This window comes from Protopterus annectens, chromosome 4.part0, assembly GCF_019279795.1.
Source record: "Protopterus annectens isolate FY-2018-M chromosome 4.part0, PAN1.0, whole genome shotgun sequence".
NCBI lineage: Eukaryota > Metazoa > Chordata > Ceratodontiformes > Protopteridae > Protopterus > Protopterus annectens.
Window position 1 is genome coordinate 410,208,080 of NC_056733.1, and position 14,024 is coordinate 410,222,103.

The window sequence follows — 14,024 nt, forward strand, 5'->3', positions numbered from 1 at the left end:
TCCTTGAAGGATCATTGTATTTCACTCCCAAGATGACATCAGGTTAGGATGTTCAGGTAGTTTTTTCCTTGTGTTATGGTAGTATTCTGTGATACTATGGCAAACTCGATCTGAGGGCTAGAGGGAGGTAGCAGGGCATTATGGGTAGGGGGAGGAGCTTGGAGCTCAGATCTTTTGCTAGGAAAGCTGCCGGCTCTGATCCGAATCGTATCCGATACCCCACAGGTTGCTGACAAATGAAGTTACCTACTCAGATGGAACGTTATGGTGAGTACATAACTTCTCCAGGACTAGAATTTTCTTTGGCGCTTTGGTTTTGAAAGGTATCTTGTCATGATTCCACCTGAGAAATCGGGTAGATTGGGATTCTATCCCATCAGTCAAATTGGACAGACAGATGAAATAGTATATGAAAGTTATGTACTTACCATAACTCCAGATCCTTTTCATCCAAGCCTGATGCAACATCCCTCCCTCCTTCCTTATATCGAATTGTCATTTTATTCGTAGACCTGGTTCTAGTTTGGTCTTCTGTACTAACTTTCCTTCTTGGATTCTGTCTTGTAACATAGATTCTTTGGGCTGGCAGACGTGTTCTGAGTCTAGGAGAAGGACACGGGAATTATGGGAGGAAAAATCTGAAGGAGCTCACAGATAGGAGTATTAGCAGATGGTCTGATGGGATACAAAGCCACTTAATGGATCCAAACAGTCATATCAGATGGGCTAGGATGTAAAGAATCCAGTGTTAGGGTAAGTACATAACTTCTGTTTTTAAGGATTCATAGTCTTAGAAAATGGATGTTTTCTATCCCCCAAAAGGTTGAGGTTATAAAGCATGTACCCCTCCTAAAGATTCAGTGGATATTAGGAGTCTTAAACACACCAACCAGTAATGCAAAATATCAGTCATTTACCTTACCAAAATGACAACTTAAGTGAGGACTAAGAATCTCCACAAATGCAATGAAACTGTTAAGTATTTAATAGTATTGCATCATACTCACAGAAACTCAACCTGTTGTAGTGGCAAGTTCATTGGAACTATTTCTGCTGAGAAGCACAGTTAACATTGCTGTCTTACAGTACTTGGCTGCCCAGTTTGATTTCCATTTGTGGTGCTTTCTGCGTGGAGTTTCATACTCTTCCTTTGTCAGCCTGGGTTTTCATTAGAGTTGTCTTTTTACTTCCACATCCCAAATACATGCTGCAGCTGATCTGGTGAAGTTCTAGTGCTATATATGTATGGGCATATAGCCGTGGTGGACTAACTCCCATTCAGAAATTATAATCTTGCCTTACACCCATTGATAGCTGCAGTGGTCACTGACTTTCTGCTACCCTAAATGGGATTACGTGAGAAGTAATAATAAATGAGCACAAAGATAACTAAACCCATTGTATATGCAGGTTATAGGGTTGCCACCTTTTCAAATGCCCAAAGTGGGACATTTTTGGTACAAACGTCAGATTTTGCAGGGCAAAACATAACCACGGACAGTACAAAGAACAGAATTTCACTTTTTTCCCTAAATAAAAGCTTATTCTTGTAGCATTTTAGTTGCTTATTCTGTTTCTTATCACATTTAGGTGTTTCACATACAGAATAACTGATCTGAAGTAGGAAGACTTCATTTGTCTGCAACCTGTGGGATTCGGATCCGAGCCGGCAATTCATAAGCTTTAGGATCCAAGCTCCTAGCTCTTCCCTTTACCCATAATCCCCTGCTAAGCCCTGACTGACCTCAGATTTCATTTGCCGCGTTCAATAGCTGACAGGAATTTCGAGCTCCATAGCGAAAGGAAATTGGTGACATCTTTTTTGCTTATATTTTTTCTTATATAGTTAAAGTGTGTTTGTTTAGGCTTTCCTCCCTTCCTTAGTTAACCTTCTCGGGTGTTCGTTTAGTGTGTGTTTGTTGTGTGTGTGTGTTTTTTTTTAGGGCCTGTTAGGGCGTAGCTATGTCTGAAGCCCCCAAGGCTATATTTTCTAAATGTACTGAGTGTGGCCATAAGCTTTCCCCGGCTTATGGCCACACTCGGTGCGTTAGATGCCTGGGGGTTGAACACCTGTCATCTGGTTGTACCATTTGTGCAGGGTTCAACCCCCGGGCTTTAAGGGAGCGGAGGTCGAAGTTGGTTCTGGCGGGACTTCTCCTCCGAATCGGCTTCGCCTCGGCCCTGCTATCCTCCCTACTCAGCCAGTGGCTACTTCGGTCTCCCTTCCTCCGGCAGGGACTCAATCTCCCGCTAAGAAACCGGAGGATAGGGAGACCAGGAGGGAAAAGGAAAGGCACAGAGAGGGGCACCATAAGCGGCGGGCCGAGGCCTCTGTCTCGGCCCCACCTCCTAAGCGTGCTTCCTCTCTGGCTTCTAAATCTCCTCCTCCTCGGCTCCGATCCCCTCGGTTCTCTCCTGGACCCGAGGAGGTGGAGACTAGACCTTTGTCGAGGTCATCAAGGCGACACTCTAGATCCGCCTCGGTGGCCTCGTCGAGGTCAACTTTTTCTATGTCGGACGCTAATATGGACCAGATGATGAGGCGATTCATCCAGGCCCAGATGCAGATGGGAGTGCTCCTGGCCCCCCCCCCCATCCGGGAGGGGCCTCGACCCCTTTTTTCGCCCCCATAGCTCCTTCTCCGACCCGACTCCCGGGATCGGAACTTTCGGAGCCGAGCAGCGTTGGACCCGGGGGTGGGTCGGATCCAACTGGTCGGCGCACCTTGGGTCCGATCCCTCCCTTGAGTGCTTCGGGTACTTCGGACCCGACCTCTCGGAGCCGTGGGCCTAGCTTCGGATCAGAGGGAGCCGGTGTCTCTTCGACTCCGTCTAGGTCGGAGCGCACCGGTCTCTCGGATCCAACGGTCTCGGCTCCGGTTCTGATCCCTTCGGATCCGTGTGGGGGTCGGCTCTCGGGTATTAGAGAAGTTGGCTCCCCCTCGGCCTTCGTTGTGGAGAGGGTTCTGTCGAGGACATCCAGACCCCCGGTCCCTATCTCTGCTCCATCCCACACTCCCTCACAGCTGGGCCAGGCTCCCATCAGCCGGTCTCAGGGACAGCCCTCCTCAATGTCCCAAGTGGTTCCTTTGGAACAACTGGTTGCTGGCGAGGACTCCTCGGACAGTCCCCCCAAGGAAGTGCCTCGTAAGCATAAGTGTAAGAGGAGGCACGTGGACTCCCACGAGTCTTACTGAAGACTCGGACTTGGAGGAAGGGGAGGGCTCCCCAAGATCACCCCCAGAAGATGTCTCCTTTGGAGACATTATGGAAATGTTAAGGATCGGGGGGGGGGGTGTCTGGCCCCAAGGCCTCCTTTGACGAGTCTGTGTTCTTGGAGGCATTTGAGGCGGGCCCATCTACCTCTTGGGTGTCCCCTCCTGCCGACCCTCTGGTGGACCTTATTGCCACCAGAGCGTGGAAGGACCCGGACACCGTAGAGCCTGTTCCCAAACATCCGGACCGGATTCTTAGTCCCCCATCGGACCGTATACATTGGAGTAAGGGTCCCCCAGTAGATGCCATGCTGATGGCTGCAGCCACAAAGAGGGAATTGGCTCAGGAGAGTCTCTCTATGCATCCCCCAAGCAAGGAATCCCGCTCGATGGATCGCATTGGGAAGCGAGTCTTTAGTTCAGCAACCTTCTCCTTGAGGGCGCTGAACTATATGGCACACGTGATCAGGATGCAGCGAGACCTGATTAAGGAATACGCTGCATCTCCCCCGGAGTCCATATCAGTGGAGGACAAGCAAGTGTACTCCACCCGTATGGCCACTCTCAGAGCGGTGTCTAATACTTCTGTGTGGCTCTTATCTCACGCAACAGAGGGAGCCGCTAGAGCTAGCGGATCGGGCCTTGTTATGAGACGCCAGGCCTGGCTCCGGCACTGTGACTTCGCGGAGCCCTTCAAAGCGACCTTCGCGAATGCCCCCTTCGATGGTTCTGCCCTTTTTGGCAAAACGGTTCACGAAACACTTGTCCAGAGCGAAAAGGATGGGAAGACGCGGTCTGCCGACGGAGTCCGCTTCTCAGCTCCCCAGAGGTCCTTCTCGAAGAACCAAAAGGGACAGAAGAAAATGTGGTTCCGGAAATCGCAGCAATCCCAACCTGCTCCGGACAACCAGTCCTTCCGTGGCAGAGGAGGACAAGGGAGGTCGCCGTCCTAGAGGCAGAGGGGCTCCTAGGAACTTTGGGTCCAGAGAACCTTTCTCTGACAGACCCACGCAGCACCCCTGAGGGGTTACCCGGCTGCTCCTCTCTGGAGGCAGTTGGGGGGCGTTTTTCGAGGCACCTGACATCATGGGAGTCAATCACATCAGACCATTGGGTGCTTCGGGTGATATCCAGAGGCTATTCAATCCCCCTTCACAGGATTCCCAGATCCAAAATCCTCCCCGATGTACCACCCGATCAACGGGAGGTAGCAGCTGTGGAAATCGCACAGCTGCTAACAAAAAGAGCCATCCAACACGTCCCCCGAGATCAGACCGGATCAGGGTTTTACTCCAGGTTCTTCTTGGTGCCAAAAAAGATGGGAGAGTTAAGCCTGATCCTAGACCTGTCACAACTGAACCTGTCTGTAACCAAACAAAAATTCCGGATGGTCACCTTACAATCTATCCTCCCCCTTTTGCGGGAGAACGATTGGATGTGCTCTATAGACCTCAAGGACGCGTACTACCACATTCTAATGGACAGACGGTCCAGGAGGTTCCTTCGCTTCCGGCTGGGAGCCAGTCACTACCAGTTCAGGGTCCTTCCCTTTGGTCTCACCTCTGCCCCCAGGGTGTTTACCAAGGTAAGTGCAGTGATAGCGGCCCACCTGAGACTCCAGGGAATGCAGGTGTTTCCATACCTGGACGACTGGCTCCTCACAGCGACATCAAGGCATCTACTGTGCTCAGCCAGGGACTATTTCCTTCATATAGCCCCTCGGCTGGGCATCACCATAAACCGAGAAAAATCTTCCCTGGCCCCCACACAGCTTATAGATTTTATAGGAGGAAGATTGGACAAAAGAAACATGCGGGCATTCCTCACTCTAGATCGACTGTCCAACCTAAGGTGTCCTATCACAGCCATCTTAGAACCTTCTCCGACTGCAGCTGTGGTCCTGACGGCCCTAGGTTCAATGGCGGCAGCCATCCCACTCCTCCTCCATGCTCAACTACACATGAGGATCCTTCAGTGGACCCTCCAGGTCCAGTGGTCCCTGCTTTACCTTCCTCTCAACAGCCCGATAGCCATCAGCAGAGCATGCAAGAGCTCCCTGTTCTGGTGACTCCAGTCGACGGACCTCCTGACAGGGAGACCCTTCTGTACTGCATTCCCCCTAGCCACAGTGACCACGGACGCTTCTCGCCTCGAGTGGGGGGCGCATTCAGCGGGCAGGATTGTCCAAGGCACGTGGAACAGTTCAGAGACCTCCCTGCATATAAATGTTCTGGAAATGAGGGCAGTGCTATTAGCGTTGCAAGCACTACACAGCCTTCTTCCTGTAGGAACTATTGCTATCCAGACAGACAACATGTCAGTAGTCTGGTACATCAACAAACAGGGGGGAACCAGGTCCTACCCCCTTTGTCGAGAGGCCATGAGAGTATGGGAATGGGCAATCTCCACCAACCGCTTTCTTGTGTCAACGCACGTTCCGGGAAGGTCCAACATTCTAGCAGACAAGCTCAGTCACACCATTCTTTCCCCTCACGAATGGTCTCTCAATTCTCTAGTAGCGAAGCAGATTTTTGCCACCTGGGGGCAACCCTGTTGCGATCTTTTTGCTTCTCCCTCAAATGCCAAATGCAACAGTTTCTTCTCTCTACTTCCCCCATTCGGGGAATCCCCGAGAGACGCCCTGGTGCATGCTTGGCCTCCCGATCTCCTATACGCTTATCCTCCTCTTCCTCTAAAACTATTACAGAAAGCCAGCAGTTTGGGGAGCAGAATGATTCTCATTGTCCCATTCTGGCCTCGTCAACCATGGTTCCCTTATGTATGGTCTCACCGAGTGAATCCGCCCTGGATTCTAGATCCATTTCCGGATCTCATTTCCCATCCTCAGGGGCTTCCAATCCCGAACCTTCACACTCTGAAATTGACAGCTTGGCTGCTCCAGTTCCATCCCTAATCAGGACTCCCGGTATCTCTTCACCAGTGAAAGCCATCATAGTGGCTGCCCATAAACCTTCTACTAGGAAGGTTTATCGAAGCAAATGGAAGCGGTTCTCTATTTGGGCGGAACATAAAAATCTTGATCCCTTTTCTGCGCCACTCTCTGCGGTACTAGACTTCTTGACAGACCTTTTCCAACAAGGAGCAAGCTCTTCGACGGTAAAGGTACAGATGGCAGCCATTTCTCATTACCATGTGGGTCATAACTCGACACCTCTCATGGCTGCAAAAATTTGTAAAACCTTTAAGGATGCTTTCCTCTTAAGACCTCCTGTTAAGGAAGCCATACCACCTTGGGACTTATCTTTAGTGCTGCAGTCCCTAACCGCTCCTCCTTTTGAACCTGCAGCCTCTGTGGACTTGAAGTATCTTTCCTGGAAAACTGCTTTCTTAGTGGCCGTCAGCTAGAAGAGTTTCAGAACTCCAAGCTCTGTGCGTCAAACCACCTTATCTCTCCTTTTTTCCTGATAGGGTCTCCCTCAGGACCAATCCTTCCTTTCTTCCAAAGATTGCTTCCGAATCCAGTATTAACCAATCTATTAATTTGCCAGTTTTCTTTCCCAAATATAAAAACAAAGGAGAATATAAACTGCATTCCTTAGATGTTCATAGACAACTGCGTTTCTACATTCACAGAACAGCTGGTCATAGACAATCCTATCAACTGTTCGTCTCCTTTGCAAAATTCGCACTGGGTAAGGCAGTCTCTAAGGTCACCTTGTCGAAGTGGATTTCTAATTGTATATTGCAGGCTTATGACACCTCAGGAAGGCCAGCTCCTCAGAGAATTACATCATATTCTACAAGAGCAGTATCTACTTCTGCTGACTTTAAATCTAGAGTACCATTAGATGATATTTGTGCAGCAGCCACTTGGACCTCATCTCATACTTTCATTTCACATTACAAAGTGGACGTTGTTTCCAGAGGGAGAGCATCCTTTGGCTCTGCGGTGCTCCGGAACATCCTTCCATGACGGCCGCCCAAGATCCAGGTAGCTGGGGACTCTGTCCCACAGGTTGCAGACAAATGAAGTCTTCCTACTTCAGATTAAGAAGTTATCTACTCACCATAACGTTCCATCTGAGTAGGTGACTTCATTTGGATGCAACCATCCCCCCCTCCATCCCCCTGACCTTTCAAGGCGCTATTAGTCCTGGTTTACCCAGGATTCTGTTATACTGGTATTCACAGGGCAAACTTAATCTGAGGTCAGTCAGGGCTTAGCAGGGGATTATGGGTAAAGGGAGGAGCTCGGATCCTAAAGCTTATGAATTGCCGGCTCGGATCCGATGTCTGATCCGAATCCCATAGGTTACATCCAAATGAAGTCACCTACTCAGAAGGAACGTTATGGTGAGTACATAACTTCTTATTTTATGCAACTATTACATAAAATATAAGAAATATTTTTGTCGTAAAATCTCAGGACATTTGCCATTTTTTCATTTTTTTTTTGCAGGACACAACTGCCCAAAGAGGGACTGCCCCTTGCAAAGTGGGACAGGTGGTAACCCTAACAGGTTACTCACGTGTGTCAGAATATTACTTTAGGCAGGGCAAGAAACCCTGGCTATAGTTTGGTGTTGGTACATTGAACATTTTAATTTTTATTTGTATAAGCATAAATTCACCCTGGTCTATTGTATAAAAAAAAATCACAGGAGTCACAGATCGCAAGCCACTTGAAGTCACATGCAGCATTCTGTGATCCCAACCATCTTGAAAATGTATAACTACAGCCTTGTAGTTGTTTTTGTATAAAAAGGGGAGAAATATATAGTAATTTTCGTATTAATTTTCATAAAAAGTGTGAGAAAAATACAGTGGATTTCATTTTGGTTCAACAAATGAAATGTGATCAGGTAATAAACATGTGGTCCAAAATATCTCAAAAATGCAGCACTTTTATTGCATTCCCTACGGTCCATAGCCTTTACTTTAGAGAAGGTACATGTAGAGATGTATGATCCACTACTTAAAGAATTGTGCAGTCCAGTGCATGATGTAAAAATAATAGAAAAGAAATGGAATTTTTAAATTCTTCTATACTGACTGTCAGCATCAGCTTGTTGCATCCAAAGATGGAAAGTTTAAGTTGGAACAAGCTGTGTATACACACACACACACACACACACACACACACACACAGTGGATATAAGAAGTGTACATACCCCTGTTAAAATGCCAGGTTTTTGTGATATAAAAAATTGAGACCACAATAAATCATTTCAAAACTTTTCCCACCTTTAATGTGACCTATAACCTGTACAATTCAATTAAAAAACAAATCTGTTAGGAGAAAAAAATATAAAAAAATAAAAAACATACAATAAGCTGGTTGCATAAGTGTGCACACCCTTAAACCAATACTTTGTTGAAGCACCTTTTGATTTAATTATGTATTCATTCTTTGGTACATACCTGCCATCAGTTAAAGAGACTCTGATTAACACAAAATAAAGTTCAGTTGTCCTAGTAGGATTTTCCTGACATTTACTCAGTTGCTGCTACAGCAAAAGCCATGTTTAGCAGAGAGCTTATAGAGCATCAAAGAGATCTTATTGTTGAAAGGTATCAGTCAGTAGAAGGGTACAAAAAATTTCCACAGCATTGGATATACCATGGAACAAAGTGAAGACGGTCATCAAAAAGTGAACAAAATATGGGACAACAGTAACATTGCAAAGAACTGGACGTCCTTCCAGAATTGATGAAAACACAAGACTAAAACTGGTCAGGGAGGCTGCTACAGCAACACTGAAGGAGCTGCAGGAATTTCTGGCAAGTACTGGTTGTCTACTACATGTGACAACAATCGCCCCTATTCTCTATATATCTGGACTATGGGGTAGGGTTGCAAGATGGAAGCCTTTTTCTTACACAGAAAAACATCCAGGCCTGGCTAAAATTTGCAAGACAATACATCAAGTATCCCAAAAACATTTGCATTACCAAAAGAACACCATGTAGCATGGTAGTGGCAGTGTAATGCTTTGGGTTTGTTTTTCTTCAGCTGGAACTGGAGCTTTAGTCAAGGTAGAGGGAATTTTGAAATATCAGTCACTTTTGGCCCAAAACCTTCAAGCGTCCGTTAAAAATCTGAAGATGAAGAGGAATTTCACCTTTCAACATGACAGTGATCCCAAGCATACATCCAAATCAACAAAAGAATAGCTTCACCAGAAGAAAATTAAAGTTTTGGAATGGCCCTGCCAGAGCCCAGACCAAAATCCAATACAAAATCTGTGTGATGACCTGAAGAGGGCTGTGCACAAGAAATGCCTTCGCAATCTGACAGATTTGGAGTGCTTTTACAAGGAACAGTGGACTGATTTTGCCAAGTCAAGATGTGCCATGCTGATAGACTCCTACCCAAGAATACTGAATGTTGTAATTTTTATTTAAAGGTTCTTCAACAAAGTATTAGTTTAAGGGTGTGCACACTTATGCAACCAGCTTTATTGTACTTTTATATATATATATATATATATATATATATATATATATATATATATATATATATTATATATATTTTCTCCCCTAACAATTTTTTTTGTTTTTCAATTGAATTGTACAGGTTATAGGTCACATTAAAGGTAGGAAAAGTTTTGAAATGATTTATTGTAGTCTCATTTTTTCGTATCTCAAAAACCTGGCATTTTAACAGGGGTGTGTACACTTTTTATATCCACTGCAATTTAGAAATAGATATACAGAAGTGTAGCAGGTAGTGGTGGTGTTGCTCACAACAAGAGGTTCTCCAGTTCGATCCTCAGTTGGGGTGCTTTCTCTGTGGAGAATACACGTGCTTCCCATGTTCACATGGGTTTTCTCCGTGTGCTTCGGTTTCCTTCCACATTCCAAAGAAATGCAATAGGTGAATTGGACACTTTAAATTGACCATAGATGTGAATGAGAGTGTGATGTGCGTATGTGTGATATGGAAGAACAAATGCCAGCAGGGCTAGTCACCTGGCAGTATAATGGGGAAAAAGAGGTTGTGTTTGGATGGAATTGAGCCATGTATACTTCAGTCATTATAAGCAAGACATTTACAGACTGCATGAATATCACACTCATCAAGGGATAGAAAGTATAAAACCTTGAGAGAGACAGTTGGAGTTGTTTTCAAATATTGGCAGTTGCACAGAGACTGTATTCAAGGTTGTTTAGCAATCAGCCAAAAATGTAAAATTTGGTGTCTAACAGAATTTAGTACAGATTTCTGTTTTCCTTTGCCTGATGGTGAATATATTTAGTTATATCGATAGTTATAGTAAATACCCTGTCTTTCATAGCCACGTTTGCAGTTTATATTATATCATCCATTGCTGGAGTGTTTTCTCTATCTGGCATTCTCAGTTTTTGTGAACTGATAATAGGTTACCATGTAAAGGATAGCATTTCATTAAATTTGACAGATTTGTGCATTCTAAGTATAGCAAGACAGTACTTTTGCCTGTGGCCATAAATTGGCTAGTCAAAAGATTTGTGCCTATTCTAGGTAAAGATAGGTTGGTCTAGGAGGTTGGCCTAATGGTTAAGGTGTTTACCTCATAGACACAAGGTACAGGGTTTGATTCTCACGTGGGGTAAATGGCTAGGCTTAAAATGGCTCATGAGGGCAGTTAGCCTAGTAATAGTCTATGAACCTATGAATATGAAAGCAGGCATGTATTGTGGAAACATTGCATTCATATTTTCCAAAGAAACTCTAGAGAAATCCCTTAGAGTGCCACAAGGTATTCCCTTTGCTCAACACCTTTAAAGAATGAGTGCAAACCATTTTTTCTTCATTAATCTAAATTAGAGTAAATGTTGTTTGTTTGTCTTTTGGCTTTTCCCGGTTAGGGGTTGCCACAGCAGAACTCCGATCTGCTAATGATTGGCAGTAGATTTTCACAAACGCCGAGGTGCCAGCTCGACGTTCAACCTTCAACGAAGGCATGCCCATATACGCATGTCTTTCAAACGCCTACCCAACCGTGGGGAGGACATGCAGACTCCACACAGAAGACACTCCCTGCACTCCAGCCAAGAATTGAACGGGAGAACCTCTGATGACTGTAAAACAAGAAGTCAGGACACTATGATGACAAAAATGAAAGAGAATTCCAACAGAACTGTACAGTCACATGCAGCATTATTTTTAAGATGGGATGCAATATATTAACAAAGCTTAAGAACCACTGTGAACACTTCCTGCATTTCCATCATACTGTGTAATTGTTATCAGTCATTAATTATGATTTGTTTTATTGTTATTGAAAATGTTTGAATGAATTTGCTTCTGAAAATGCATTTCAGTTTTAAAATGATAAAAACATAAAAAATAACTGAATTTGAGTTAAGGTGAAAGGGTCTGCACTAAAAGGTGCAAAATTGCTGTTCTTTAAATAAACAATATTTTTCTATTTGAAAAGAAAGTGTAAATGTCATCTTTCCAACTTCTCCAACCCTAGCCTGATTGTTTATCCAAGCCAAGAGCACTGTGGTCACCAAGGGCCCACTGAAGTTTCTGACAGCATTCCCCAGTCTCTGATGTGCTGTACTGCACTACTGAAGTATGTTTCACAATAGAGCCGCAGAGAGTTTGCATCAGTAATGTGTGCTTCAAATTGGTCCATTACTACCTAAATTATAAGCTGATATTGACTGACAGGGTTCTAGTCACAACATGGGTGGTTATAGAAACAAGACTAGTGTTTAGCATGTATCATTTAAAAGAGTACTCCAGAGTAGGACTGTTGATGAACTGACTTTTTCATTTTTTTTTTATGTTTACAGGTTGTGCGGAAATGTCTATCCCTAACGCATCAGAAATGCCAAAAGAAGACAGCAGCTACTATGGAAACTCCCATTAATCCATTGCTTTGTTAAATAATTAAGGATATGTTGGAAAGAGTGGTACCCTAGCTGTGCTTGGAGGGCAGAGCATAACATGGGGTTATCATTATTGACTATACGTTTCTGAGACTGTAATTTGAAAACTAAAATATGCTTCCCTCTTGAAGAAAGCATCTCAGGATTATTACGTTGTTACATTTTAATCAGTGGTTTCTGTTGTGCTAACATCATCATGTATATTTTAACAAATATTTGGATAGCATTTTGAGGACTTCTCAGGGATGGACATTGTATATAATGCCATTCTTGACTGAACATTACACTTTTTAATCAATATTATCTGAAGTTTCAAACAGTCAAGTAACTGTCTTCCAAGACCTGCATATAGTAAAGCAGCACAAGTTAGTCATGTTACAGTAATTCCAGAAGTGACCCATTTTGTTTTCCCTTTGTTATATGAAGTTTAACAAAACTTCATATAACAAATTGTACAAAGACTCTGCACTGCTCAAATCTGTGATTCTTACTACAAATGGAGAGATATACATTAGAAAGTTTGTACAGTGATATACCTTGTATTACTGAACTGTGCAACATGATATGTTATATTGTACAGTACATTTGAAAAGAGTTGACATTTTAGGAATGCTGGTAACTTTTACTATTAGTTTGTTCTTTTTAATGCATTTAGCTGTAAATAAATATTACATGTAATTGATTAATGAAGTACTGCAGAAGCAGAATAGTATTTTTATAATTGTGTTGGAAACCCTGACACAGGCACAGAGTAAATTAAGAACATTATCAAGATATTATGCTAGTTCATCAGGAAGAGCATGCACTGGTAAAAATTACTTTTTGTGCTTGAAGGATGTATCTAAAAAAGGCCATTTTAACTCATGGTACATTTTGCAATTTTGTAATTTCAGTCAGTAAAATACAATTTTGATAACTTGCAGTTGGATGAGGGATGCAGGGATTTTAATTTTTTCCACTGTGACGTATTGATTTGCAAGTCATGTACAGCTCAGTGGGGAGCTAACTCAGTAAGCACAACTGGTTGTGAATTGAATTAGACACATTTTTTGCAGGAAGCAAATACCCCACTCCCCCTGAACTTGCAACTACCAGCTCAACAATATTAAGAAAAGAGAAATCTGTGAAAAGAGATGAGTCACTGCTGGTGGACACTGTCTATCCACAGTGACTTTCTATATAAAATAGTAATTGCCAAGGTCAAGACTGGTAAATTGCAGTCGACTAGCTGGACCCTTATCCACTTTCACTTGACAAGGTGTAGGGAAGCCAATTTAATTTTGTATGTCTCACATTGTACCTCAAATGATTATTAAAATCCATAGTAGTCATTTTAGCCTTTATCTTAAGATTACAGTGAGCATTATGCCCTAAACCTTATTCTACATGGTACAAAATAGTTAAACTTCTTTTTTTTTTTTTTTTTTTTATACAGCACTGGCACTTTACATAGGTTGCCCTTAATGAAATTGATGATTGTTTTTCAGTTTCTTGGCAGCAAGTGCAAAATAGGACTAAAACATAATTACATGCCTAAGCAGTGTAGCAAGCTGCAAGCCTTCTGTATAGGTGAAAGTGAATGATCTGTATAGGTGAAAGTGAATGATCTGTAAATGAACATTACCAGGGAATACATATATATATATATATATATATATATATATATATATATATATATATATACATACATATAAAGCACCTGCCAGTTGTGCTCTTACAGAAGGATAGGCTGAATAATGCTAATTGCACTTGCAAATTTAATTTTTCATTCTCTCTTTCTTACTTTTTGTAGCCTTATAGCTGGCTTTAGAGCAAACCCTGCGGTTGCTGGGGTTCACCAGTCCGGGGGGGGGGGGGGACAACTACAGCAAGTTATCTTATCTTGATATTTTGTGTCATCTTTTAATTTTAGCTGCTCCCACTAGGGGGTCACTACAGCATATCATCTGTTTCCATGTCTTCCTGT

The 14,024-nt window shown here is 43.5% G+C and overlaps 1 protein-coding gene across 2 annotated transcripts in view; it reads left to right on the plus strand.

Annotated features, from left to right (window-relative positions):
- Positions 1-12,740, plus strand: part of VSIG10 (V-set and immunoglobulin domain containing 10) — an 811,575-nt gene extending 798,835 nt beyond the window's left edge. For both annotated transcript variants that reach the window (XM_044068350.1, XM_044068351.1), the window contains one exon: positions 11,963-12,740. In XM_044068350.1, coding sequence (XP_043924285.1) covers positions 11,963-12,039 — 77 coding nt within the window. In that variant the 3' untranslated portion in view covers positions 12,040-12,740. The remainder of the gene's footprint in view (positions 1-11,962) is intronic.
- Positions 12,741-14,024: the final 1,284 nt, after the last annotated feature.